Raw genomic sequence first — 27,770 nt, 5'->3', positions numbered from 1 at the left:
AGCATTATTCATTTTATGCATGATACCTTTCCCAAAGTAACAGCACATTTAGATATTACCTATACTAATTTTATTTCTGTTTACCATTCTTTATGGGTTTATAGTATTTCCTGTGTTTTTAATGAAAGGTGAAGGAATTAATATGTCTTTTCAATAAGAAATTGATGAGAAATGGGGTGTCAAATGTTAACATCGGGATATATATTGTTCATTCATTTGGGACCTGCTGTCTACTTCCATGGTAACAGCAGTAACTTTAACTCAGCACTGGGAATGGTTTGTTTTTCCTTATCTGTCTTATGCATTGGGTCTTCCTTTTTAACGTTACGCTTGCATTTGTTCATATGCTGAATGAAGTACATCTCAGGAAGTCTTGCTTATGGGCAGTCCAGAGAAAGTTTTTTCTGAGCGTATGTCTCTTAAATAAAGTATAGAGGCAAAAATAATAAGACCCTCTAAACAGGTAAAATGACAATCTTAATACTTAAATAATAAAATAGTTATGTTAAATCTTTGTATTTTGCATCTTTTTATTAGGTATAAAAGGCATTTCAAAGGCAGTACTTAAAGCTGTAGTGATATTGTATTGACCTCATGTGTTAGGTGTCTTATAAGGTTTAGTGTTTGAAGAATGCTTATTTTATTTTGTGTATAACCTTAAATGTGAACTTAAACTTATGTATGTTTGTTTGTTTTATTAGAATCTAGTGCTGGCTGAAAACAGTCCTGGAAGAGATAGTACTGAATATATTCTTGTATTTGAACCAGATCTACCAGCTTTGAAAAAACCTTTGGAACCGTACCGTCTGTCATTCATGTTTTACAATGGTATGTTTAAATTACTCGAAAATGCTTGCTTTTCCTTAGAACCAGTTATTTTTAGGTACATAATACTTTTTTAGAACTGTGTAATAGCTTAACAGATTTTCGTTGATGTTTAAACCAACAATGTTGTTATATTTTCTTTTAAAAATATCTGTATTTATTTCTATAGATTTCAAGAAGCAGCAACAGATGGCAACACTTACGAAGGAGAGAGACCAATTATCTCAGTCCATAGGTGTTTACAGAAATTGGTTTGATACTACTAATCAGCTCGTAAATGAAATGAAATGTAAGTTCAGTCGAATATATAATTAAATTTCTTGGAATGAAGGGATTTTTTCCTTTAATAATTTTGACACTATAGAGAGAGGAGGAGAAAAATCAGTATAGAAATCATGGGATACAGTAGTTAGAGGGGGGCATAAGGAAGTATATCTTTGCATTAGCAGGGAAGCATCTAGTTATTTGGATGGACCTACCAATGAAGGGCTTTGACTTGAGATAGCACGTCTTATGTCAGAACTATCAAAATGAGGAATAAATCATTGAAGTTGGTGGCCTTACTCTTTTTTTCCCATGACTGCCTTGCACTCCTATCTTTGCAATGGAAGTGTGAATGCTTATCCATCTGGAAATAAAACAGTTATCTAGAAACAATTTTAGGGAGTGAACTGTAGATAATCCTCTTTCAAAAAGTTATTTTTTCATTTTCAAAATGCTACTTTTCCCTCACACATTTTACCCTATGTACATTATTCAAAAGTATTGTGTAGCTAGTAACTATCTCTATGTTCTTCAGCAAATGTAATCGTGTATAAAGCCTGTTAAACAGCAGAGCAGGCAATTACTTATGGGCATGGGGGAAATGAAGACGTGTTTTCTTTGCGTTATTTTTTGTTTCAATTATCCTGACTGATCAAAAGGTTTGCTTTAGTAGATGCATTTTGAATTTTTATTTTAAGTAATCACTAAATAGAAGTAAAACGTGCTGGAATTAGAAGATTCTGCTGTTTCTTGTATTTTTAGTGTTTCTGTTACGTGTTTACTGCATGTGTCCATGACATATTCCATTGTGAAAGGCAAACAGTTTTGTTTCTTATTTGCAGATTTTTGCACGTCTCTGGAGAATAAGATGGAGCACAGCGTTATACTTTATGCTTAAATAACATTTCCAAATATAAACCTATTTGAATAGAGTGGAAAGCAGCTCACCTATTTACACATTTCTTTTCAAAATTGTTTCAGTTTAGATATGAGAGTTGAGGAAATAACGTCCAGAAAGTGATGTCCCATGTAAGAGACAAAAGAGGATAGTGCTAGCTACCACTCTTTCCTTCTGTATTGTCGTTTTGCTGTTTGAAGAACCATTTGGAAAGAGAATTGAGGATGAAAATTAAAAAGAGCGTGCATCCTCAGACCAATATAAGGACTGGCTGCATTGCTTCCTGAAGTTGAAAGAGGTGGCAGCTGCTGAAGTTGTTTAAAAGCTGGGCAGATCACAAGATCTCTGTCGACAAATCTTATATTCTATGCTGAAATTGTGAAGTAGATAAGATCAGCTATAGGTGGCATAATTCTGCAAAGTTGTAAGAGATTCTGTAAGAAGTGTTCCATTGCTTTCTAATGTTCCCTTTCCTCTTTGTTTGTTTTGTTGTTTTCAGGTCAGGTTAAAGAAGCTGAAGCACGAGAAATTCACCTGAAGAATGAACTGAAAAAACATCAAATTGAATTACCACAGACAAACACAGTATGGGTTATTTCTTAATAAACTCCATAACATCTTAATATGAAATTATCATCATTATATAGCATTATTAAATCACACTGGTATATACACCAACACCTGTTAGCGAAACTCTGAAAATTGAAACCATGAGGAAATTTTGTGAATCAGTGCTAAGCTAATTTATTTTTTTACTGTTTTGCTAATATGACTATCTGTTTACAAAGCTGCTAGAGAAATAAGAAAAAATTCTCCTTTATGTCCTCATCTTGTTTTTGTCTTTTTGCTATGATTACCAGTTTTATTACTGCTACTGCTAATTTTCATATTGGATTTTTGAAGGCTGATCAATATACACTGGATGTAGTCTGACATAAGTAGACAAAGGAAAACAACTCTTTTCAGAGAATTAGGGAATTTTATATGGTACAGACAAAGGTGATGTAAAAGTAAGTTTGAAAGATTCAGGGCAATGTACCCCATTGCTAATTTCCCATAAAGATCCAATTATGTTTTAAAGAAACTTTTTAAAGAAAATTTTCAAACTACTAATATTTTTGAACAAACAAGTGTAAACATGTAGTTGTCTTTAGATAAATAAAAACAAGTGTTACAGTCTAATTACAAGTCATACACATCTGCAATCATGATACTCGAGTTCCCCCTGCTGGATAGATTTTTCAGGCCTGGACAAAGTTTCTTTCTAAAATGGTTTATTCTTGTACATTTGTGATTGTCTTTTCCTGCTGCTTTAAACTTTCCTCAGTTTTGGCTTTAATCAGGCTCTGGAAGCTATTTGTGAAAAGCTTTCTGAAGTCTTAAAAAACAAAAGGTTGTATAAAAAAAAAATCATGTCCACAATTGCAGTTTGCCTCGTTTTGCTGTCTTCTGAGATTATATGCAGTGGCTCTCCAATATACTAAGAGTCTCTTCCAAATTGTTGAATGTTTTTTTGTTAGGAGCTTAATTGAAATCACATTAAGTAACTGCCTCTGCAGTTCTTCCCAATGATATATGCTTGCTAACTTTCAGTTTTTATTTTTAGCTTCAGTATGTGGATTCTCTTATAAAACAAAAGATGTTGGATCAAGAAGGAGTAATGAAACAGCCAAGGCGAACTTGTACCCTCCCAAACTATCCAAAATGCAACCAGGATATTTTAGGCAAGGTGAGTTCCTCTCAGAGAACCTTCAGATTAGTTTTGTGGGTTCCTGGAAGTCAGTAACAGAGCCATCAACGGGAGAATTAAATGTCTGATTGAAGTTGCAGGATGATTGTGATTAGTATGAAAAGGGGAGGTGGTCTTGGCATCTATTTTGACTGTTTTGACTTCTGTGACACAGATCGCACATTTAGCGCAAATTGAAGATAATGAAGCAGCAAAAGTTATCTCTTGGCATTTGGCAAGTGACATGGACTGTGTAGTCACACTGACTACTGAAGCCGCTCGTTCTATTTTTGATGAAACTCAAGGTCGACAACAGGTGTTACCTCTTGATTCTATTTACAAGAAGACACTCCCTGATTGGAACAGGTAGGGAAACTTCTGCATTTGTATTATGTCCTTTCTCTTTATGTCTCATTTGTTTTAAACTTTACTCTTATAAAGTATTTGAAATATAAAATTTCTGAGTTTGTAATTATAACAACAGTAATATCACTTGGAATGCTGAAATCGTAGCTTTATATCTTTAACTGCAGTTTATTGTTCTTTATTTAATAAGGCATTCTGTTAAAAAGAGAGGGCAATTTACTATTTTTTTTCACTTTTATGTGTTTCCTAGGAACTTCTTTTAAATAATTTTAGTGCTTAAAATCAAATTGTAACTTTTTAAAAAAATCTAATTCCAGAGCACATTCCATGAAACAGTAATAGAAATTCATTCTGCTGGTTTGGTTTCCTGGAAGATAAAGGAAAATACAATAATTCTGTGTTTGAAAATAATTTGCTTATAAAGGTGACAGCTAATATCATAAAGAGATTTTTAGAAACGATCTGATGTGCAGGTGTATTTACAAGGGTCAAAATCTCAGGTTTTATAATATAGTGTATTAAACTTGTCCATATTAATTTGTTGGACATGTGTCTTGTTACAACTTAGTGTTTTATAAAAATATCTTTAGAATAACTGACATTTCAAATAGTGTTGGGGTCATTTAGCACCTAATGTGGAAGCATTAAGATCCATTCAGTCAGTTGTGGGCTTCTGACTAGATGGTCAGAAGCAATAATAAAATAAAGACAAATTGATTCTTTCTCCTCTTCTCCCTCACTCTCCCCTTTCTTTACTAGGCCTTTGCCTCACTTAAGAAATGGAAAAGTCTTCTTCAGACCTATTGGAAATCCGGTATTTGCCAGAGATTTGTTGACCTTCCCAGATAATGTAGAGCATTGTCAAATAGGTAAATGATATTAAAGAAATTTTTCATAACTTCTTTCTTTTTTAATAAATGAAATACAGAAGCCTCACAAATCGTAATCCATTCTGAGACATTTGCAAATACCAGTGCACTTCCCTTGTGAGGTCTCCTCATAAAAAGAGGATGACTTAGTGTTAAGTGCTTGCAAATGACAGTTGTGAAAAATTCAGCAATGACCACTGTCTTCTACTTGTCTTATTTTTGATTCCTCATATAGTGGAGGTTTTTCCTGTTTTAAATTACCTCAGCATTATCTTGATCCCAGGGTCACATAAGAAGAAACTGACAGTTGTAATACTAGTTTTGTGTTTTCATACTGCAGAAGTTACTGCTTTTGTTAAGCTGTTTTTCCAGTCCTATTCCTCTCAAAAAATGTATAATGCAGAGATTTATGTATGCTCAGACTGGCAAGGCTACATTAAGTTAGACTTTGTACAAAGCAGTCTTTTATTAGCAGAAGAAAAAAAGTCTTAAACTCAGTTGGATCATCAGCCTGTGAATGGTTTTTTCCTTTGATAATAATGTATTGAATATTCAGAAACTGAGAACACTATTCAAAGAGGACTTAAAAAATTATCATTTATATCATTTCCTGAAACTTGGGATTTTATGTGTTTCTTTGTAAATGTAAGATATCAAGAGAATACTTTGGTAAATTATGACATAACACAATTAAACATACTAATTTTTTTCTTTGTGAATTATTTGATGAAAACACAAAATTACATGTTTATTTCTATCTCCAAACAAAAATTCATTGGAAAAAGATAATGGGCATGCTACTCCCCTTACATTTATCCAAAAAGCTGTAATAATGATGCCTCAGAACTGATTTTTCAAAACTCAGGCTATTTTGTTACAGAGAAATTTCATGGTAAAAAAATTACATTTTTCAGTGTTTGGGATGCTCTTGGGTGACACTATCATTATAGATAACTTGGATGCTGCCAACCATTACAGAAAAGAGGTACGTTTCTATTATTCTTGATATTTTTTTAAAACAAATATATTGCATAGCTACATATTAAATATGTTATAAACCTAGAATGATTGCTAAGATTAATGATACACTAGCTATAAGAGTGCTTATTGTTTGTAAGTCTCAATGCACTTAACAATAAATGAAATCTTTATTATTGGCACTGACAAAATTACCTCCATTCAATGAATTCCATTACGTGAATGTTGCCATGAAGCATGGTGCCACGTTTTTAAGCACAAATATTTTTAATTTTGCTGTGTTCAATTCGAATTCTTCAGTACTTTCCTAGTCCCTGTATGTATAATAAAACACTGGACTTTGAGGTACATGGTGAAATTTCAAATCCATTATAATAACTAAGATCTTGATATGAAACTTTGCTAGACCTTTTTCTGACCCATTTTATTTAGATTCAATGGGACACATTTTAGCAAATAAGGTCTCTGAGGAAGTCCTGCACTGAGCACTTTCTGTTTCAGCTTATGAGGTTGTTAGTAGTGAAATAATGACTGAGCATAAGGATGAACTGTACTGATTAAACTTTAATTTCTTGGGACTGGATATCCTTATTTTTTCCCTCTCTAGAAGGATAAGATATTGTACTGCAGGGTTGTTCTCAAGAGAACAAGTTAACATGGAAGCTCAGGTGGCATGTAAAATTGGTTGCCTGTTTCATTCTTCCCCAGTCAGTGCAGCACAGATTTCCTGCTCTGTGCTCTGGAATTGACCGATTCTTTTGCTCTGCGATTCCATTCCTTTCTCTGTTGGCTTCTGCTGGCTGTTAAACTGCAAATGAGGCCTGTTTTGAGTGTTCCCAAACAGTGTCTCAGATATATGGATATAGTCATTAATAGTGTAATTTCCATTATGTGTTAATAACCATCTCAAGCGTCCATCAAGTGAACAAAACATTTTTCAGTTGTGAAGAATATATATGTCTCTTTCATCAAAAAAAAATATATTTTATTACTGCAGAATCAAACAGAAGAGAGAGGTGAGTGAGATCTTAGTTGTTAATCAGTGTCAGGAAACGACCCTCTGTGTCAGTTCAGGCAAAGGAGTTTGTATATGCAGTCATTTCTCAAAATGAGGTCTAGGTCATTTCAGTTATTTAGTCTGTTACCCCATTTGTTTCAGTCACCCACCAGAAGTAAATTTTATAAACTATGTGGAAGTTTTATTGAATATGCTAATAAGAAATAGATCTCTTGGATTTTAGATGCATTAAATCTTGTGCATTTAAAAAAAAACCCCTAATTTCATCAAATAATTGAATAAGCGCTCACATTTTTTTAGCAATGCTTTCATTTATCAACATATACTGCTACAAAGTATATGTTGATAATTAGCTTTTTCCTAGTATAGGTCAAAATTCTGTCCCTAGACTTCTGTGAAAATCTGAGGACACAAGAAAACACCCCAAATTTAGTTTTCACAATTATTGTCAGTACTGTTTCATTTTAATATATGTATTCTATTACTTGAAAGCAAAAGTCATTAAATGTAATTTCGTAATATATAAAAAGTTACTAATTTTTAGTATCACTTTTTATACCTGTGTAGGTTGTAAAAATTACATACTGCCCTACTTTGCTGACTAGAGAAGGAGACAGGATTCGCAGCAATGGAAAATTTGGAGGCCTTCAGAATAAAGCTCCTCCAATGGACAAACTCAGAGGAATGGTATTTGGAGCACCCATGCCGAAACTTTACTATGCTTTCTCTGGACAGATAGGTAGGTGAATGAAGTCATGGAAATACAGAACTTTCAAAATTATATTGCTTGCCTATGTTCATTTTTCTCTTATGTAATATAAAAAAGAAAACTTCACTTTAGCATAATGATAATTTAAGAAAGATGACCTGCACAATGTCCTATCTGTGAATTTCCCTTATCTTAAAAGCCATAACTGTTAAATTTCCTGAAGGAAAAAATAATAATTACAAGATATTTCCCCTTTAATCTTATTAAAGAGTATAAGGAGTGGTAATCATTAAAACAGCAGACGTGAGATGATTGAATTCTGGCATCCTTGAATAGTAGAAGTTTCAGGTTTTTCTCGTATGGATACACCATACAACATAGAGATACTTACTGTGCACGTAATCTACACGAAGCATTGGTAGGAAAAAAAAAAAAATCATGTTGCACAAACTTTCTACATTATTTCCCTAAGACCATGATACCTTACATTTCCTGTGGGATCACTTACATTTCATTATGTGCATTGACTCTTCCTTTAAAAACAAAGGTTCTAAATTAAGTTAAAAGATGGCAGCTTCTGACATGTAACAGCTGATCTGGCTGATTTGTAAGATATTGAAAATTGTTACTTACAAATAAGGTTGTTCTTAAATACTTGATTTTCAAAAGAAAGGCCATGAAGTTTTTCCATAACGGTATTCCTAGAAATATGCAGTGGAGAGGGGTGAGGGGCAAACAAGAGAAAGAAAACACATACTTACTGGCACAGGTGAGACCGCTCCTTGAATCCTGTGTTCAGTTCTGGGCCCCTCACCACAAGAAGGATGTTGAGGCTCTGGAGCGAGTCCAGAGAAGAGCAACAAAGCTGGAGAACAGGTCATATGTGGAGTGGCTGAGAGAGCTGGGGTTGTTTAGCCTGGAGAAGAGGAGGCTGAGGGGAGACCTCATTGCTCTCTATAAATAACTACCTGAAAGGAGGTTGTGGAGAGGAGGGTGCTGGCCTCTTCTCCCAAGTGACAGGGGACAGGACAAGAGGAAATGGCCTCAAGCTCCGCCAGGGGAGGTTTAGGCTGAACATTAGGAAAAAATTCTTCACAGAAAGGGTCATTGGGCACTGGCACAGGCTGCCCAGGGAGGTGGTTGATTCACCTTCCCTGGAGGTGTTTAGGGGATGAGTGGACAAGGTGCTGAGGGGCATGGTTTAGTGTTTGATAGGAATGGTTGGACTTGATGATCCAGTGGGTCTCTTCCAACCTGATGATTCTATGATTCTATGGAGTAGCCTTATATACAGGCAAACTACTTAACATTGACCAGTTGAGAGACAAAAAAGGCTAAAAAGATATTTCCTAGATATTTCAGTAAAAATATATTACATGGAAGAAAAATATAGAAAGCATTTCAGCTACAGGCTGAAATATGCTGAGTTTAACACACTTTATAGTTGCCTATCAACATACTTCCAGCTGTTGAACTCAATTATTACCCATGTGAATGAAACTGATCTTGTCTGTAATTTAATACAGGAACAGTCATGGTAGAAAAGAGTATGTTTTTATTTCACTTGGATAGTTATTAGACATTTATAGGAAAATAATAGTGAAATTCCATATAAAGGACAGCACCTCATTACACAAGACTTGTGAATTAAATTTCAGCCTTAATATTAGTTGTGATTTGCTGCTCTTCTGTGTTCGTTACATAAAATTAAAGTAGTTACATAAACTGTGATTACACTGACATGGTACTTCTAAAATAAGTTGTACTAAGAATTTGCTTTGCCTTTTGTCAGTCTGCAGTAACTGTGAATGCTTTCACCCTTTGGTAAATATAAAGCAATCTAGTGTTCAGTTAAGCTTTGTGCAAGCTGCCCCATACTTGCAGCACAGTAAAATGAATGAACCTGGGCTAACATGCTTGAAGCCTTTCATTATTACCTGACACACTTATTCAATACTTGGACTAAGAAAAATTTGTCGTCTTATATTTTAAAAGAGGAACAAAGTTTGTCAGCAAAATACACATGTGGTTACCTGAGGCTACTGCTGTCTGCTTTAAATTTGCGTAAGTAAGACAATGTGAAATTCAGTAAATGTTCTCTTGTTCCACAAGGTGGACTACAATTCAAGTCAGTGATAAAAGCTTCCGCTTTGTAGCAGTAAAAGCAAAACATACTACAAGCACACATAATGTCATCAAAGGTAAAGAATTCAGTTTGGAGCACACAGAGGCAAGATGTGTAAAGAAATACCTGTTTGCCACATCGTTTTCAGAGTTCACTAGTGATTTACTGTGATCTAAGATATGGGCTTAAAAGGAAAAGAGAAATCAAAATGCTGGATGTGATTTTTTTTTTTTTTTTCAGTTTGTAGTTATTTTAAGAAGAGCTACTGGTCCATTATAAGTTGGGGTGGATTTTTCCAGTAGTGGTCATGAAAGATATATTTTCTTGCGAATCTTATATGTAGTCTGGATGGTATTAGGTAGCCTTTTAACTGAAAATGACTACTTACTGTTCTGTGTTTAATTATTTTATTCTTCAATTAGATCTTCTTCAGCAATACCGTGCAGCATTGGTGAAACTTGATAATGTGAATAAAGACCTTGATTTACAATTGCAGTCACTTAACACTCCAGAAATGCAAAAGAAAAAAATGGAACTTGCCGAACAAGAGAAAAACCTCAAACTCATCGAACAAAAATTGGGTAGGTTATAGTGTTATACCTCTGGTGTCCTACAGGAGGAGAACTGTTAACTGCTTCCAGATGTACTCTAATCTTGCAAGCTAACAAGTTCAGATTATGAAGGAAGATTGTTAATTTTAAGAGCTCAGAGACGTCTCATTTTAAGGAAACCATATGTAGCATGATGCTGTGGATGTTGCCTAGGCCAGCAACTGTAATGTGTTCAGATGATAATAAAAATGTGGTCAGTTAGTGTCCTGTGAATATGAAACTATGGTCTCACTAATGTGAGATTAATAGTTAAATAATCTAGCTGGCCCAGTGGTAGAGAATGTTGAAATTCTCTTTGAAATGACTGTGCATTTGTTTGTTAGAAATGATTTTTATGTTCCTGTCAAATAATTTATGGTATTTCAGAATATATTTAAAAACTCAACATTTACTCTGTGACAACTGTAAATAGAGCAAGTGTTTTTACCTGTCATCTTTTAACTCAGTTTCAGATAATAAGATAGCTATAAAATTTATGGCATCGCACGTCTAAAGCCTTACTTCAAAGGTTTAACACTACTGGTATTTATAACCAATAGGATTAATATTTTTTAAATTTGTTTTTACTTGCAACTTTCTCATAGGTATGACTCCATCAGATAAAACCACTGAATCAATACTTGAGCCTATAATGTTAGATATGTCTGACACCCCCCTCCCTGCCAAAAGAATGCGAAGAGAGATAGTAAAAAAATTGTGTAGGTGAGTCTGTTCTGAATCTACCCATTACTTTCCCAAATCCTGAATTCAAAGCAAGAACTAGTTTGGGTTTTTTTGTATGGGAAGTATTTCCAGCAATGAGTAGAACTTGTGTAAGGCTGATTTTTTTTTTTTCAAGATCATTCCTATTTCCTCTGAAGTTCCTGCCATTATTTAAGCTTGATATAAAGATTTGCTTCTTAATTCTAATGCTAGTTCTTTATTAACTGATTGATTGGTATCTTCTTGTATTCATATTCCCCCTATTTTCTGATACACTCAACCCCAGAATTATTTGAGAGTGCTTGGTCTGTAAACTCTTTAAAGTTCAGTGTCAAATGCTGGGCAGATGAACAGAGAAGGAATTTTTCTCTCAGAACAGAGGAAAAAAAATCATTCTTACATAACTCCTTCCAAGTAAATGTCTGAGGTGAGATGGTGGTAAATTATTTAACACAATTATTTATCTCTTTACCTGTTTATCTACTTCTACATTGCCTCTATGGTTAATGAACAATTGTACACACAAAATAAAACCAGCAGAATCTGTAACTCTGTATCTTTAAAATTGCATGGAATTAACTTTCGCATTTCTCGTGTCTGTTCTCATAAGTGCATCATTGTCTCTGCTGAACCATGGTCATATTTTTGAAATTATTTAAATCTTACTCATTTGTGTTCTGTAAATCTCCAAATGAGTTTTCAGCATACTACTATGTGTCTCTATTATTTATATTTTATATTATTATTATATTCAATATTATTTGATATTATTTTAGGGGTTTTAGCCACATGTAGAAATCAAGTCGTTCTCTATTTAAACTATCCAATATCAACCTGATCCTATTCCTAATTCTAACAAAATAATTGCAAAAGTAAGAAGCTCTGCACAGATATGGGGTTTATAATATTTATACTAGTGGGAGCTCTGTACTTTTGCATCAATTATATCAAGTAGGTATAAAAATAAAAAATAGACTTATATATAATTATATATTTTGAGATACGTATATAGATAAAGGACTTTGTTTTTAAGCTACTGTGCTCTGGTTTTGTTTAGCCCAGAAGAATGGATCCCCCCTCTCCCAAAGAAGCAACAGCAACAACAACTGCTGCACATAGCCACCTCAGAACTTAATGGAACTCCACGAAAGAGAAAGGCATAGACTGATGGGACTTGCTGAAAATAGCTATGTATTGAAAATGTGAATACATTCAATTAAAGGAAATATTCATGTTGTATTACCCATTGCTATGAAGATTTTTATACTGATTTAAGCATTTAACATTGATAGCCTAATTTTTGTATGGTTAGTTTTCATTTCTAAAAGCTTTCATAGTTTTTATGTTCATGTGTGAAAAAGTTAAAAATATATCCTTTTTTATTTATGAAAAAAAATCAGACTTTTCAATAAAACTGCTTGATACAAAGCTCTGCCAGTATAATTGATTGTAAGTTGGTCAACAGATAGTGCCATGTAAAGAGATTTTCATTTAAAAAGCATCCCCGGCTGTCCTGGGGAAGAGGACTTTCTGGACTGCTCTTTTTCGATCAATGAGATATCAAGGTAATATCCATTTAAAGGAGAGGGCTGGAGCAGTGATATACTGAGATCTAACCACAGGCATTTGTGAAGTCATTAGACAGCTAACAACAAGCCAGTATCTAAGGCTATTTCCAAGGTGTTGACATGGGAATTCGTATCTCCTTCAGACAGCCAATGGAAGAAACAAAGCAGTGACTTGTGAGCATGAAAAGTGTTAACAGCTTTACTAGGAGGCTGTTTTATGGATCAGGCAAATGAGATATATTTTACCAATGCTAGCCACTTTTCAACATCTCTGTTGTCACACCCCTCATAAGAGAACCTTGCTGCTTAAGCAGATGAAAAACTGGTCCTTGACACCAAAAATGTAACTGCAACAGAAGGGTATTATTGTAAAGAAAAAAGAAGAATCCTTGCAACTGGACTGAGTGTATGCTTTTTAAGAGTTGGAAATGGAGACTTAAGCTGGAGGTAAAATAATCATGTTGGGAAACTGTAGATACCTGGGCAGAATTTTACTTTATAAGGACATCTCCAGCTTTAAGAAAATTAAAAACAATGATTTAGTTGGCTTGCCTGGCCTTAACCTCCAGCCTCTGGATGACCTCAAATCTTATTTGATTAGAGACTAGCAAAAATTTCTAGCAGAAATTTTTCTTTTTCAAATTCATCTCTTGCCTTGTCGAGTGTCATCTCGTGTATCTCCCTGCTGAAAGAAGCAAACAGGAAATTAAGGATGGCTTCTAGAGTTGTGCAACATCAATTGGAGACTTCAGGAATATTCACCAGGGAATTTTCAGGAATTGTCAGCAGATTGATTGCAGGTTATTACAGTACAAGTTACTGCTGTGCATAGCTCTTTAGGGTAGCTGATGTGGTCCTGACATAACACTCAAGATCTGAAGGTAAGTAACCATTTTTGTCTTTACTCAGTGAACAAATTAGGCATCAAAAATACTCTGGTGTGTATGTTTATCCTGGCTGATTTTATGAGGGGCAGATGAAGACTGATGCAGGAAATAAAAGAGGAAGTAGTCCTGGCTGGGGCCTGGGCCAGCTCATGGGCTTGATCCAGAGCTGGTTTCTGATGGAGGCTGGGAGCAGCTCTAGGTAGAAGGGCTGCTGCCTGTCACACCACTGCAGGGGGATGGAGTAGCTGCTGAGCAGGGCTGGATGGGGATGGGGTGGAGGAGTGGACTGCAGGCACATCAGGTTGGGCCCTGACTGGGCTGGAACCAGTGGCACCAGCCACAGAGTGAGGCTTGCAGGGTGTCCCTTCGGCCCCAGGAGGCACCAGCAGCTGGGAGACAGGCAGGACAGGGTTTCTTCCACGCAGGCAGCTTTTCTTGGGTGCAGGTAGCCAGAGCAAGTTGGGTTTCTTTGCTTCAGCTCATAGAAGGGAAGCAGAGCGCAGAGGAAGCACTGCTAGCCGGGCAATGGGGACGGGAATGTGCCCTGCAGACTTCACTGCTTCCCTTTTTTTCTCCAAGGGGACTCCAAGAGCCACTTGCCTGGTGCTGCTGTCCCAGTGTGGGGTGGTATCTACAGTGGGCACTAGCGTGCAAAGGCCTCTTGCTGTGCCCTGTCAGAAGCTGAGTAGGTGGCCCATTGCTGTGCCAAGTGACCACACTCCACACAGTGGGCTCTGTACCCCTGCCTCACAGCAGTTTTCCTGCTGTTCCTGCTGAAAAGGTAGATCAGATATCCCCCACTGAAAGACCTGAGACCTTTCCCCAGCTTGTGGCTTTTACTGCTCTTTGTCCATCAGACCCCAGTATAATCATGTTTTCTGCTGGGCTCATCAGTGAAGATAGAGCACCTGCCACTTCAACAAACTGAGATGGGGAGCTGCACCTCTCTGGTGTGAGCCGCTGCGTTCTGTAGGACAGGGAACCTCTGGCAAAAGTTTTATCAAGATGAAACCTAATATAGGTCACATGCCTGGGCTTGTGACAGCAACTGTACTTTCCTTCTTCCCAGTATCCCTCGCTTCAGCAGAGGAGAAAGTGTTAATGGCAAGCCTTTTTTTTCTTTTAACGATAAAGGACTATGGCTTGAGTCAGTGCTTGAGCTCTGCTGGTGTATACTTCTGTGCTTTCTGTCCTTCCTCCTCTAGCAAGCAGGAAGGATGCAGAGACTACCCGCATCAGGTCAGTGATGTTGGTCAGTGACGTTGGTCAGTGACAAGTCATTCCTTTGCAAACCACTTTTGTTACAGGCTCCCCATCAGTATTATGGCCCAGCTCCACAACTCTACCATCCCAGTATTGCCGTCTTCGCCAGTTCTTCTCCAGCTACATGTATTTCATCTATGACTTAATTCTGCCTCCTCCAGGCCCTCTCTGAGGTTAGGGCTCCAGTTCAAGAAAAGAGCGGCGAGGGGGAAGGAAGAAAGGATGATGCCCTGGAGAGCAAAAGGAAGGCAGAGCAGTAACCGTGAGGCAGGAAACCGTTTGCAGGATGATGCTGTGCTATCGCTACATCAGTAGCCTGGATGAAAAGCGCACCCATTCGAAATGTCCATTGAGACACTTTGTGAGAAGGGAGCAGTGTAATTGCTGGATGTTCTGCTCTGAAGCCTCCAATGCAGGTGCATAGAAAATTAAGCTAAGTTTGTGTTGCTATTCTGAACTCCCTTTCAACTAAACTGGTCAAAATATTCACAGATACCATTGATGAATGGTCCATACTGTCAGTTACTCACAATAGTAAGAGATAGTGCTTGTTGTAATGTGTTTTGTCAGGGATGCAGTGTCTACAGGTACATTTTGCAATTATTCTTCCATCCCTTTTGCTGTGTGGTTCTAGATCCAGTAGTTCAGTTGGAGCAAGGGGGAAGGGAAACAAACTCTGTTGCCCTTCATGGTGAATGACACACAACTCACGTTATGAGCACTTGAAGTGAGTTTACCTGTTTGATACAGGTACAGCAATCAAAGAACTCCATTTTACTTGACACTGCTCGTGTCTTTGAAGATTCATTAAAAATAAACACTAATTGTTCAGGCAAAAACTACACCATTTCAGGAGTCAGTTTGTTGTTAATTCTAACAATCATTTTTTTACTGATACCATCATCATCCTTTATCACAGTCTGTATTTTCTGATTCTTCAAATGTACTTTTCTTTCTTTTTTAGCCCCCATGTGATAGCAACAAAGGCATTGACATTGTTCTTAAATGTGTTTTTCATCTCTTTTTCCCAGCCAATGGAACAGGGTTTCTTATTCAAAGACTTCTGTGATTATAGAATTTGGCTGCAGTTGTAGTAGTATCCATTTTATTGACACTTAATAAAGCATTAATAAGGATCTGTCATTAAAATGTCATCTGCTTTCATACATCAACATTTTCTCCTAATAAATTCTGCTCCCAGGGTTTTTTTTTTCTATATTTAGAAAACAAAGCTGGATAAAATCGTATTTCATTAGCACATAGCAACCATAATCACTTCCACTGAGGCAACCACCATTGGAACAGTCAACTCCTCTTCACCTGCCAGGATGCAGTCTTCCATAGCAGCCCATATTATTTCTAGTATTTTGTTTTTAAATAGTCTCTTTGCCTATCCTCTGGGAACTGCAAACATGTTTTACTGATGGTAGCAGTAACAGTATCTTTCAGTTTAAACTAGCCGTTAGCCTCCCTTCCTTCCTATTGCTGGAAAGGGTGTATCCAGTGATTTTGACATTCCTGCCACACCAGATCATCTCCCCAGGCTTCAGCAACAGGAATGATTTCTGTTTTACAAAAAAGACATGTGTATGTGCATACTCACACAAAGATACATATGTATTCATATAATTCCTCTACTATTATATGGTATTTCCATTAACAGGCTCTTCCACACCCACTGTGACTGCGGAAATGCATAAAATTGCAACAGAGCTACTGCAATGACTACACATACTTCAGCTACACAGATAATCTCTGCCTGTGTAGCCTGTTTTCTCTGCAATTAAATGGTTTCAAGGAATAGAGCAGTCTTAGCTTAGCAAATAAAACTTGCATAAAAATGTGTGCACGTAAACTGAATGCAACCGTATTTTAAACCAACGTGTATATAAGACTAAGGCAAATATTCAAGCTGTTGGAGGCAAACAATAAGCACCTTCCATTTGCAAAAATACTCATTCTGCAATTTTTACTGTATGTTTACTGTCTGTTAATGAGTTCTTACAACTCCTGTTAGTTTTTATAGGACTGAGTATTTATGAGGACTGTAAAGAAATCCCACTCACTGCTTTGTGTGTAATTATTTTATAGTGTGCTAGCAGCTAGCTGTTTATGACTACAATATTTAGGCCCTGTTTGTATGCACAAAATTGAGTGCACATGTAGTTTGAAACAGAAATGTGCCACAAAGAATAGACCTTCCTTCAGTTTGCCAAAGTTGAAACTAATTTACAACCACAGAACTATTTATCACAGTCTTACATAAGAACAAGTTATGTAAGTTGCTTTTTTTTTATCTAGTATTTCAGTCCAATCATTTTTACCTGCACTGCATAATACTCACTGTTTTTAGCAAAGCAATGTTACATTCCAGTTGCTGAAGGACATCTAGTGGACTTTGATTTCCTGTTCTCTTCTCCCTCTTTATCCCTCATCCTATAACTGTGGCAGCTCAAGTAAACTGTATGATGCAAGAAATACACAAATAGTTGCATCAAAGCTTAATTTATACATCAGGAAAATTACTTTATTTTCCCCAATATTCTTAAAAGTTTGGAAGAATGGTGAACTAATTAACTAACTGTGTGTACCTCTCATTCATTATTTTTCACCAAAAAAAATTGATGGCTTAAAAAGTTACTGAATAAAAAACTGAGATATTGAATTAAAAGTTGTTACTACTGTGTTTAGTGGAAATTATCCCAGAAGACTTAAAGTTAACTTTCTCTGGTAAAGAGGTAGTGAAAATAAATATTTCATATCACATAAAGCTTCTGGTTTTAGCATGTTCTTACAACTAGATCCACAATATAGCAGAGAAATGAAATGGCTACATTGTAAAATTAGTGTTTAATTAAGGACTGTTTCATAAGAAACAGGCAAGATGAACTGGCATGCTCCAGCTTTGTCTTGCTTTCAAGACTTCGTCTTTTTCAATTCATAGGATGTTTTACACGTGCGTTTGTTCAGGTATAATACCGACCTAAATTAACAACTGCTCTGTTGGAAGATACGGATCGCAGGTTCAGTTCTGCTCAGGCTGGAAGAGCTGGTTGTGCAAGAGGAAGGAAGATTCATGACAGCCTGAGGAGTGCAGTGAAAAGAATTCTTCCAAAACAATGGAGGAGGCCATTCTACTAGTTGCTCAAGAACTTCTTTTCTTCAGCAGAGTCCTGGGGCAATTGTAGGACAGAGCTAGCACAGTGAGGGGAAATCACAGCAGAGCTGCTGAAGTGGAAGCATATTGAAGGCTTGTACACATGCAAGAAGCCTCACAAGCTGACCTTGAGCCTGCTCCTGTTGCAAATGGTGATTTTGGCAGATAAGTTAGCTACAAGGAGCTGCCTTTTGTCATCTGTGCCTGAATTGACCTGAAGCTACACAGCAAAGCTGGTTGAGTTAAACTGCAGCAACACTGTGGTAAAAATGGGGATGGGTTAGATCAGTTACTGAGTTATGGTGTGTTGCTGTTGCAATGAGTTGTTAGACAGACATGTGCAAGCTTGCAAGTAATCACGTCCTTCATTGGCATTTTAACCATTGTTTTGAAGTTTGTAATTACATTCTGAGTAGAGAGCCTTCAGATGCCAAAGGCAGTTTATTGTCATGCACAGCCTGGAAGGAAAAAAATCCCTCTGAAAGTGGGTGGTCAGACCAAGACTGATTTATCCAGCTGGTCTCTGGATGGAGATTTTATCTACCTGCAGAACTGAGCTTATCTGGGAGTCAGCATCAGAGCATCGAGCCTGGTTTGACCATTCTTGTCCTCTTCCTTACTCCGTACACACCATGAGGCCAGCAGGAGAGCTGGAGGAGGGCTGAACTCTTCTGACACTCCACAAAGCCAAAAGGGTTTTTTACTTTTTCTTCTTAATTGAGATTAAGTGTAAGCTTGTGATGCTGGGAGAGTCCTTCTGTTCTACCAGACTCTGTTGCCTACAGGTGCAAAAATATTTCAAACATAAACAAGACCCCTCAAAGAAGTCTGAATGGAGAAATGTGTGGCAGGGAGGAGGAAAGCGTGTAAGCGATGGAGAAGGTGTAAGGACATCAATGGCTTTGAAATTTGTACCTGAAGTTTCACATCTCCCAGAAGGAAACCTGACAGTTTGTTAGTCCTCTGGTGCTGGATGCTTACAAGAGTGAAGTGGCTTGGGGTTACAGGTGAAGCAATCATGGAGACTACTAACAGATGACTCTGTGGCAGGATTTCCCTACAATTAGAAGGCACAGAGAAGATGAGCAGAAAACCAGAAACTGCTGGACTCCTGGAAAATAAAACCTCAGGTAAGTATTCGAGATGAACATGAAGTCTGAACTGAGGGATGGACACATCTATCAACGTTAGACAAAGTTATTGTGGCAGATTTATGAACGACCTCACCAGCAAGACAGGTAAGCATGGATGCAGAAATCTAGTAATTATTCGTTGCAAAACCTCAACGCAATGAATTTTCAACTTACTTATGCTGAACAGTCTATTCCAAAAGACTTTTTATGGGCCGCTTCTCTTCACATTTTTGATCACATAACTTCCCCTGAGTCACTGAAAGTTTATTGAGACGGAGTTAATTTTAAACAACGTTTGGTGGTACAATAAACTATTTTTCTTATGGGAAAGAAAACACTCTGGTTTTTATGGATTTCATATCTTCCTTGTGGGGCTTTTTGTGGATCTTGGAGCCAAAGCTATTTAATCCCCAGTTACTCAGCCACCCACTGAACCACAGTGTGGGAACGTGTTCTAGGCTTTGTAAGTCTGAATCATTTTTATGCTAATGTTTCAGAACTGTAAGCAACATTTTACTAGAAAATTAAGTTAAGCAGGCATGGAGAAAGAGAAATAAACCATGGGTACATGCAGATATATTATACTTCATGCACTTGACATACAAAATATCAGGTGTTCTGGAGAAGAGTTGCTCATTACATACTGATAAACAGATTCTTAAATCCCATAAAAACATTTTAAATGTTCTTGTTGTGGGTTTTTTTTTTCATTAAGTGCTCTATATTTTCTCTTATCTTAGAATGGAAATTTATGTGCCTTCTGGTGTAAAGAAAGATTGGAAACATTATTTCAGCCAAATGTGTTGAAGTGCAAATAACAAGTGAACTTTTGAACTCCTTTGCATTCTCTCAGGGTCTGGAGGGGTCTCTGCCAGGCTTGGAGAAAGAACAGAAAGTGGATGCTTTTGTTAGAATTTTGGCAAATAGAATGGTCTGGAATTAACATGGTCTATTCACATTTATTTATATTCCAACTTTTATACTCAGGATGCTTCTAAGGAAATTTAAACCTCATTCATGATGTTGAATCAAATGCTGTATTTTCACTCATTTTTTTTCTTTTTGCTTTTTCAGATGGATCTTCTGAGCAGCACAACCATGTTTTCAAGTGATCTGTCAGAACGGTTTCATATTTTAGCTCCTCTTACACCCAGCAAATAAGAAAAAAATAGCATAACCATAAACCAAAGGATATTCGTGACACATTTGTTTGGGGGTCCAGCTTATTACTTCAAAATTGATTTCTCTTGAAGAAGCATTACCCTGTTTCTCTGTACATAAAGATTCCTGAATCTAAGGGAGTAAAAGTGACCTTGAGTCAAATTCGTGATAGCATTATCGAAATAGAGGAATTTGGGGTCAAAGAGTTTGCTGGTTGGCTCTGTTGCCAAGGCTGACTGTTCCAGATCCTTATAGAGACATGCTGACACATCTATGTAGCACGTCGAGGACCTGATGATATGGAACATATCCCATGGCAGTACTTGAAATGTGAGCCTTGCCTTTGTTGAAAAACTCTCCTGCATGTGCAGTGGTTGCATGTGAAAAATAACAATGAAAAACATGCCATCATCCTGGAGGGGTAAGAACTAGAAAGAAATCTGGACTCTGTTTTCCTGAGATGGCAAAGAAGAAAGTAGTTCAGTGTTCTGCATTAAAATACAATTTTGCAAAACGTTTGTAGTAGAGTTAAAACTTTGGAAATTGGCAAGTTTATTAACTGTTACCTCATCCTTTTGTTCTCAGTGCTCAGAATGTTTCTGAATTTCAAATCACAACTATGATACTTAAATCTGCTTTGTCTTTGGAACCTATTTGCCGTATTTTACATGCATGCTGACCGTGTATCTCCCTTCACTCCTTCCAGCAGTGCTACTGATTCCTGGGAAAAAAGGAAATTTGTGAGAACATTCCTTAGATTTTAGGCAATGCCCATTATTGCTCTTGGAACACTTTGCAAAGTTAACTACACATAGAGAGAGATACAGAAGTAGTCAAATCCTGTTAAAATTCACCTAAGTGAAAAATAAATAATGCCATTTCAGTATCCATAACATCTAAAGATTTCATCTGCATGATTGCCTCTACCAGCTCGCCTTTCAAAAAATAGCTGTTTTCTAATCCTCTGCCTTTACATTTAGTAAAGATTGAAAAAGTTTTGTGAGTGGTGAATGTAAATTTCTGCTCAAAAGAGTAAAAAGAAAACTAGAATCTTCAGAATGAGAAAGAACTATGAGATTATCTCTGCCAAAGTGTCCAAAAGGTGTTGTAGACAAGGTGCTGGATGTCACTTCACATGATTACTTCTTTTCTTTCCTAAATTTCAAGTCTGCTGGTATAGGCTCTTCCAGGATGGAAATTAGAGATGATTAAAAAGGATTAATTCCTACAGGCAGTGATGCAGTAGATTTCTGTGGGAGCTATTGGCTATTGTACTGCTGAGAATCAAGCCCTGTTGGGTTTCCATTCTCATGTTTTGTATACATGATGGTGAGGACAATTAGACTTGATCTGCTCATTATTGGCTGTTATAGCTGCAAAATCTGGCTGTTTTGGATGAAGTATCATTTCATAGCCTGTACTCAAAATTAAGGTCTTAAAACTGAATGTTCTTTCTCCCCTTTTCTTTCTTTAAAATATCAGGAAAAGAATCGAGGTTCTAACAATTACTAGAGAGCAGCTGCAGTTGGGTCTTGTCTTTTTCAACAGTCTAGTCCTCTACTACACTGGATAAATGGCTTGACCAGAGGTAGAAGCCATCATTCATTTACGTGTGTACAATTTTGAATGTTCCACAAGTCTGTATTTTCAGCAGCAGGTCCAGGCAGCCACACTGGATGTTAACATCTTAAAACACAGACATGGGGGCCCAGAATTCAGGCTTCCCACCTTAAACAGTTCCCAGGATTTACCAGCTAAAACGGAGCCTGTACAGACTGATTCCCTGCATGGTACAATCAAATGCACTGTCTGGTAGGAAAAGCAAAAGCAAATGCCCAGTTTCACAGCAACAGCCTACTTTTCTCAGCACCCTGCAGGCCAGACTGCTAGTGGTCCGAGAACCACAAGTGGGTAACCTATTCATTATCGACAATCTGAGCACATGCCCTGAGCAACTTTGTGCTTCCTGCTCTCGCTCACTTCCACAGGCTGCGTCCGCTTCGTGTGGAGGGTGGAACCTGCAGAGGCCTCTCGCCTTCAAAAAGCCCAAGCCAACCTTGTCCTTAACAGCAGGGAGGTTTTGCTGTCAGTGTAATTTTTTGCCAATTGCAAAATAGGACCAGACTCTAGAGACAGTCTGCAGAAAAGGATTGTTTTGTTTCCACCCCTGGATGTGTGTCCAACCTATGTTGCAATGTTTGGCTGTGGAATTTGTCCTTTCTTTTTCTTTTTTTTTTTTTGTTTTAGCTGCCTAAAAACAAGAGTATATCCATGCAAAGGATCTAGGCTTGAATTTTAAGCTGAGCTTCTCACACTTAGAATCACTAAAGCCTGGAAGCAATTATGAAGACCGAACTCTTCTCAGAAGAGTTTTGCAATTCACCAAGAAATGAATCAGGCATGAAGTTCTGTCTGTAGACTAAGGGGCAGATGAAATATAAATACCCATTTCCCACAGACTGAATTGAGGAGAAAAAGGAAAGTGTCTTTTACTCTAAATTACAGTAAGTACCTGTTCTTAGGTTTCACACCAATAACTCAGCTCAGATAGATTATCTTTACCAGAGAAATCTTACAAACAAGGAAAATGGAATAAATTAATTGTAAAGGAGGCTAAATTGCAAGTTAGAAGAACGAAGAATTCTGATTCCATAATTAGATAGAGAAGTTAGTGAAAGACTTTGTTGCCCTTTAATATGCCAAATCACAAATAGTACTTTAAGATAACCTGCATGACCCGCTCCAGAAGAGCAGCACCAGAGGACTACTGAAAATCAAAACCAGTTGGATAAAGACAGTAAGTTCCTGCAAAGATCTAGCTATAACAAAATCAGGAGACTGGTTTAAATGTAATGAAGACTTAATAAATATACAATTCTTTGTACTTGCCTTTTTGTTTCTGAGTCTGTAAGATGTTTTTGAGTCAGGTTTTCAAATTACTCTCTGCAAAAGGATGCCAGAACTAACTGTTTCTTGCAATACAATCTGAAGTGCTCAAATCATGCTGGAATTCCAGGAACTGGAGCTTGAATGAAAAAGCAAAATGTATGAGATGCTACAATACTAGAAAAAATGTAAAGACAAATGAAGCACAATAGTGGCAGAGATTGTTTTTTGTGCCTCGCTTTTTTTTAAAGAGAAGACTGATGTAATAAAATGTAATACATGCCATTACCTAAGAATGATAAGACATTCCTCCTCCATCAGGGTTTCACTATTGTAACTTGTAAAGATCAGACTTCTCCAGGAATAAAGGTCTTGGGAGCATTCCCACTCTTTGAGGGCAAAAAGGACAACTCATGCGTAAGGCAGTGAAGTTTTGGCTGTCTCAGGATAGCCAGTGAAGTGACTCTTATGAGTTATCTAGAACTAATCTAAACCTCTTCAATTATAGGCAGTGGATGTTTCTAGATACTTGGCTTACTTTATATGCTCTGGATACAGATGTCTTCTTCTGTGAAAGAGAACTATCCCCATAATTCATGCTGATCTTCTGCTGTATACTATTTGCAGTGAAATTACAGTTTAATAATTTGCAGTAACTCCCTTTACCTCCAATTAGGAAACATCCTAATAAGCTTCAAATAATTTATTTTCCCCCATTGCAGTTCAAAAATATGTCTACAGCTACAGCCTCTGTGATGTTATTTCATTATTAATGGCAAACTTCATGGAAACAGTAGGAACAAGCTGGTGTGACTTATGTTGGCCTTTAAGTGGCCTATAGTTGGTAACACTGGAAAATTGTTCAAACTGAATATACAGGCTGCCATGAAGTAAGGCAGCATCTCACAGCAGAGATTGTCCTGTTTCTCCACAATTAAATTTGAAAAGAGAGAAGCATCAGCCAATATATTTCTAAACAGCAATGACAAATGTAAGCTTTTCATTTCTTTCAGAAGGAGCTACAAAACATGAAAAGAAAGATCCAACCTCTTTACGCCTTCTTCTCTACTTCCTTCCCACTGCCTCCCTCTCCATCCCAATCACAGCTGGACTACAAGACTTAGCGTGGGTGCTGCTATTACTGGAATACAGGGAATTCCATCTGGCACAGAGTTTAACCACATCCCAAACTGAAATAGACTGTACCAGTTTATGCAGGACAGCCACATCTGTATCTCCAGATCTTTTTCTGGCTTTAATGCTGTTAGTATAACTGAAGTGGCAAAACTCTCTGTAGAGACCAGGCCTTGGCACAAAGCTTGCAACTGTGCAGTACTGAAAACAATGCAGTTCTGATTTTTTTCCGATCCTCTAGCATCACTGCCAGGTACTTATAAAACAACAGGATTACTTCCTTAACCATTTCTCATCCTGGAGCACGAATGACCCCATGGTGCTGTTCTGTAAATGGCTAAAGGGAATAAAAAGAAAAGCCTAACACCAGCAGTCACAGAGTGTATTAATAATTCCTGACAGAGTTCATCCTAAAGTTTGGGTTCAATTCTAACTGTCATTAAGAAAATATTTTAAATAACACTCTACGAGCTTGAAATTCTGCACTCCTAAAAGTAAAAACAAATGCTGTAAATAATGCCAGATGCCCTGAATTGAGTCCATGACTGAGTTCATTCTTGAAAACATGCTGCTATACATAAATTCTTCATATCTTCTTTACTCTTCAAGTAAATTCTGAAACCATGAGTTCATTTTACCACTACTGCATACAGTCATATTGTTCAGTGAAAGTATTACAGTCATTTGATCCACTGGTTTGCAGTCCACCGCACTGGAAACACACCAGCAACATTCATAATTTTTAACTTCTCCCTCAACCATCATCCCTAAAGCCATTTCTCTTCCAAAATAATATAAAAGACACCCTGCATTGGCAATGGATATTTCCTTTTAATAATGAAAGACAAATTAAAAAGGATACAAGTCCATGGCTGATCAAGAATTCTCATCCGTACAGCCTGCAGCAGGAAGGTGCTGAAGTGTAGGATGTCTGAAAGAATCAGAGGAAATGGTGTCACCAGAGGGTTTTGATCTCAGATGGGAAAAAGGAAATTCAAGACTGAGCTGAAATCATCTCATAGATAACATCTAGATACTGCTGAAATCTCTGAGGCATTCTAAAACTCAAAGAAGTATCATTATTTATAAATATTATAAATAAATATAAATACTTACTAGGAATATTATGATGCAGAGTGAAAATGTCAGTGATGAGAGAGTTTAAATATCTATTTAAAGATTGCTCATTGTCTATTAACTGCAATTAACTACATGGCTATTGATTGCTAGGAGGCATTTATTTAAAACCTACTAACACACTTTCCATGGTACTGGAAAGAAACAATCAACCAGGTCCGAGAGATGCAAATTATGTTCATTCTTCTTGAAATTCGCTGTCCAAGTCATGGAATTGCTTTAACCCAGCATGTCTGAAGAAAAGAATATTTTTAATTAACCGATTGATTCTTGCCTGAGATTTTCAAGAAAAGGCAACAGAGTGAGGTATACAATGCACATAGATGGTATCCAGAGATATTATCCAGCAGACGTTTGACTGAAACAAATTTTGGATACTTAAGCTCTAGTTTTCACCTAGATGTGGGCTGTTAACTCCCATCAAAACTGGTGGAAGTACTTCCCTACTTCAAAGATGTTGCTCTTGGCTCCTTTAGAGTGCTTAACTGATCAAATCAGAGCACTGTTACCACAAATTTATTTAACCACAGCCCTGAGAAATTCAGTACAAATGGTTTGTGTAGTTTGATTAACACACAATTAGACACACACACAATGCAGCTTAATATGCTTCTTGGTACATTTGGCTTTACAACCACTCATCCCTTCAGAAGATATTTAAGGTTCAGTAGCGGAACATTTACAGCCAGATCAGTAGCATATGGGGGGCTGAGGAAGAACAAACACTTTTCCCTCAGCCCCAACTAATAGAAATCCATGTTAGATCACACAAAGTACAAGAAAGTGCAATACAAGTACACAGCAAATGTATGAATAATGATGTTTCACAGGATTTGAGCATATGATCAGAGCAAGATGCTGCCCAACTTTACACCACAAAGCTCGCAACCTCCTCTTTCCACACCTCACCTCCAGTGCCTTTTCTGTGTCTTATCCCCAGTTACACTTGCGTGCAGGCTCTTACACTTCACTTCATCTTCATTCTTTTTTTTTACAGTTGCCACCTGCTTTGAAACTCTTGAACGATTAACAGAGAATCCACAGCAACTGCAAAAAAATGATAAGATAGTTTCCTTTGCCTTTCACATCACGAAAAAAAACAAGATATGGTTTGTCATGACACAATATTGGAGCTTGCAGGTATGCTGAGAAGCAGGCAATATAGCAGTCTGATTTGACTGTAAACTCCTTTGGGTATAAGCTGCATGTTAATTTTTATGATCTGGATTATGATAGCCTTACTATTCCATAGGAATTCCTGCTCCCTTAGTAGGTCTGTGCACATAAGAATATTACAACACTCCTCCAGTGTTTGTAGGAGGTTGTTGTTCCACACAAAAGCACCTTTGGGACTGAGCAGGGGGAGAAAACTGACTTAAGGATGGATTAAGAGAGTGATCTGGTAAAAGGGACTCTCCTCCCTACAGACTGCCCATAGTTTTGCATTTCTGGTGAGCAATGTCACTGGCTGCAGGCACCAGCGCCTGGAGCTGTGATTTCACATTGTTCACCAGAAGATGCAGTCATACGGTTTGAGTTGTAGTTTCTGAGGTTAAGGACAGCCACATACCATTATCATCCAGTGAAAATATAAGACTGGAAGGCAGATGAAAAAAAGAGGGTTTTTTTTTGTTCTGTTCTTGTATTTTATTCAAGCTGCTGTAACTTTAATCAGATTTACAGGACAAACAATGAGCACTATCTTCTACTAAGGAGAAACAAGGAAGAAACTAGAGATGCTGAAGAAATTGCTTGATGTCCAAATGGCTGAATTAGAAAAATGATCCAGCCTATATAAAACTTCTTCTAAAAACACAGTGTGATTGCAGAAAGGCATGAAATATTTGCAGCAACGGTCCTTACCTAATGAGGTCTTATCTAAAATAGTCCTGGCACTTTCGTGTTTGATTAGCTGATTTTGAAACACAAATTTTCTTTAAGAACCCTAAATCTTCTTTGCAGTATGCAAGTTGAACAGGGACTAAATTTAACTTTGTTTTCAAATGCAAAATAGATAAGAATCAGAAAAAAAATATAGAAGGCTTCCTTAAAACTAGCAGTCTTTTTTTTTTTTTTTGATTGGGAAGTAATTAAGCCAGGAGTTATTTTTTCCAAGGAAGCAAGAACAATGTTGTGAATAACAGTATTAGGTCTTACAAACATCAAGAATTTCCACCTCTTGTTTTCAGGAAGAGATTCTTATTTTAATTTTAAGTGGATTTACTAAAGTTTTAACCAATTCCTTGAAGCAAACCAACATCTACTATGCCTAAACAGAGATGATAATGTCTGCATAGAAACTCACACCTGCTGTGGTTCATATCACATAACTTTCTTGGTTCATTAAGAA

General features: G+C 37.1%; 2 protein-coding genes across 2 annotated transcripts in view; one reads left to right on the top strand and one right to left on the bottom strand.

Annotated features, from left to right (window-relative positions):
• SMCHD1 (structural maintenance of chromosomes flexible hinge domain containing 1) overlaps nt 1–12,496 on the top strand; it is a 78,986-nt gene extending 66,490 nt beyond the window's left edge. Inside the window, exons 38-48 of the mRNA XM_069853896.1 lie at nt 702–828; nt 995–1,114; nt 2,487–2,572; nt 3,594–3,716; nt 3,892–4,082; nt 4,842–4,951; nt 5,866–5,936; nt 7,515–7,686; nt 10,204–10,362; nt 10,977–11,094; nt 12,152–12,496. Of these exons, the coding sequence (XP_069709997.1) occupies nt 702–828; nt 995–1,114; nt 2,487–2,572; nt 3,594–3,716; nt 3,892–4,082; nt 4,842–4,951; nt 5,866–5,936; nt 7,515–7,686; nt 10,204–10,362; nt 10,977–11,094; nt 12,152–12,257 (1,383 nt within the window). The 3' untranslated portion in view covers nt 12,258–12,496. The remainder of the gene's footprint in view (nt 1–701; nt 829–994; nt 1,115–2,486; nt 2,573–3,593; nt 3,717–3,891; nt 4,083–4,841; nt 4,952–5,865; nt 5,937–7,514; nt 7,687–10,203; nt 10,363–10,976; nt 11,095–12,151) is intronic.
• The window catches only part of LPIN2 (lipin 2), a 492,308-nt gene that overhangs the window by 378,424 nt on the left and 86,114 nt on the right, over nt 1–27,770 (bottom strand). The window lies entirely within an intron of this gene.

This window comes from Phaenicophaeus curvirostris, chromosome 3 (genome assembly GCF_032191515.1).
Source record: "Phaenicophaeus curvirostris isolate KB17595 chromosome 3, BPBGC_Pcur_1.0, whole genome shotgun sequence".
In the NCBI taxonomy this organism is placed as follows: domain Eukaryota; kingdom Metazoa; phylum Chordata; class Aves; order Cuculiformes; family Cuculidae; genus Phaenicophaeus; species Phaenicophaeus curvirostris.
Note: the sequence above shows the minus strand (reverse complement) of the source record. Positions and strands in the feature narration are given on the sequence as shown.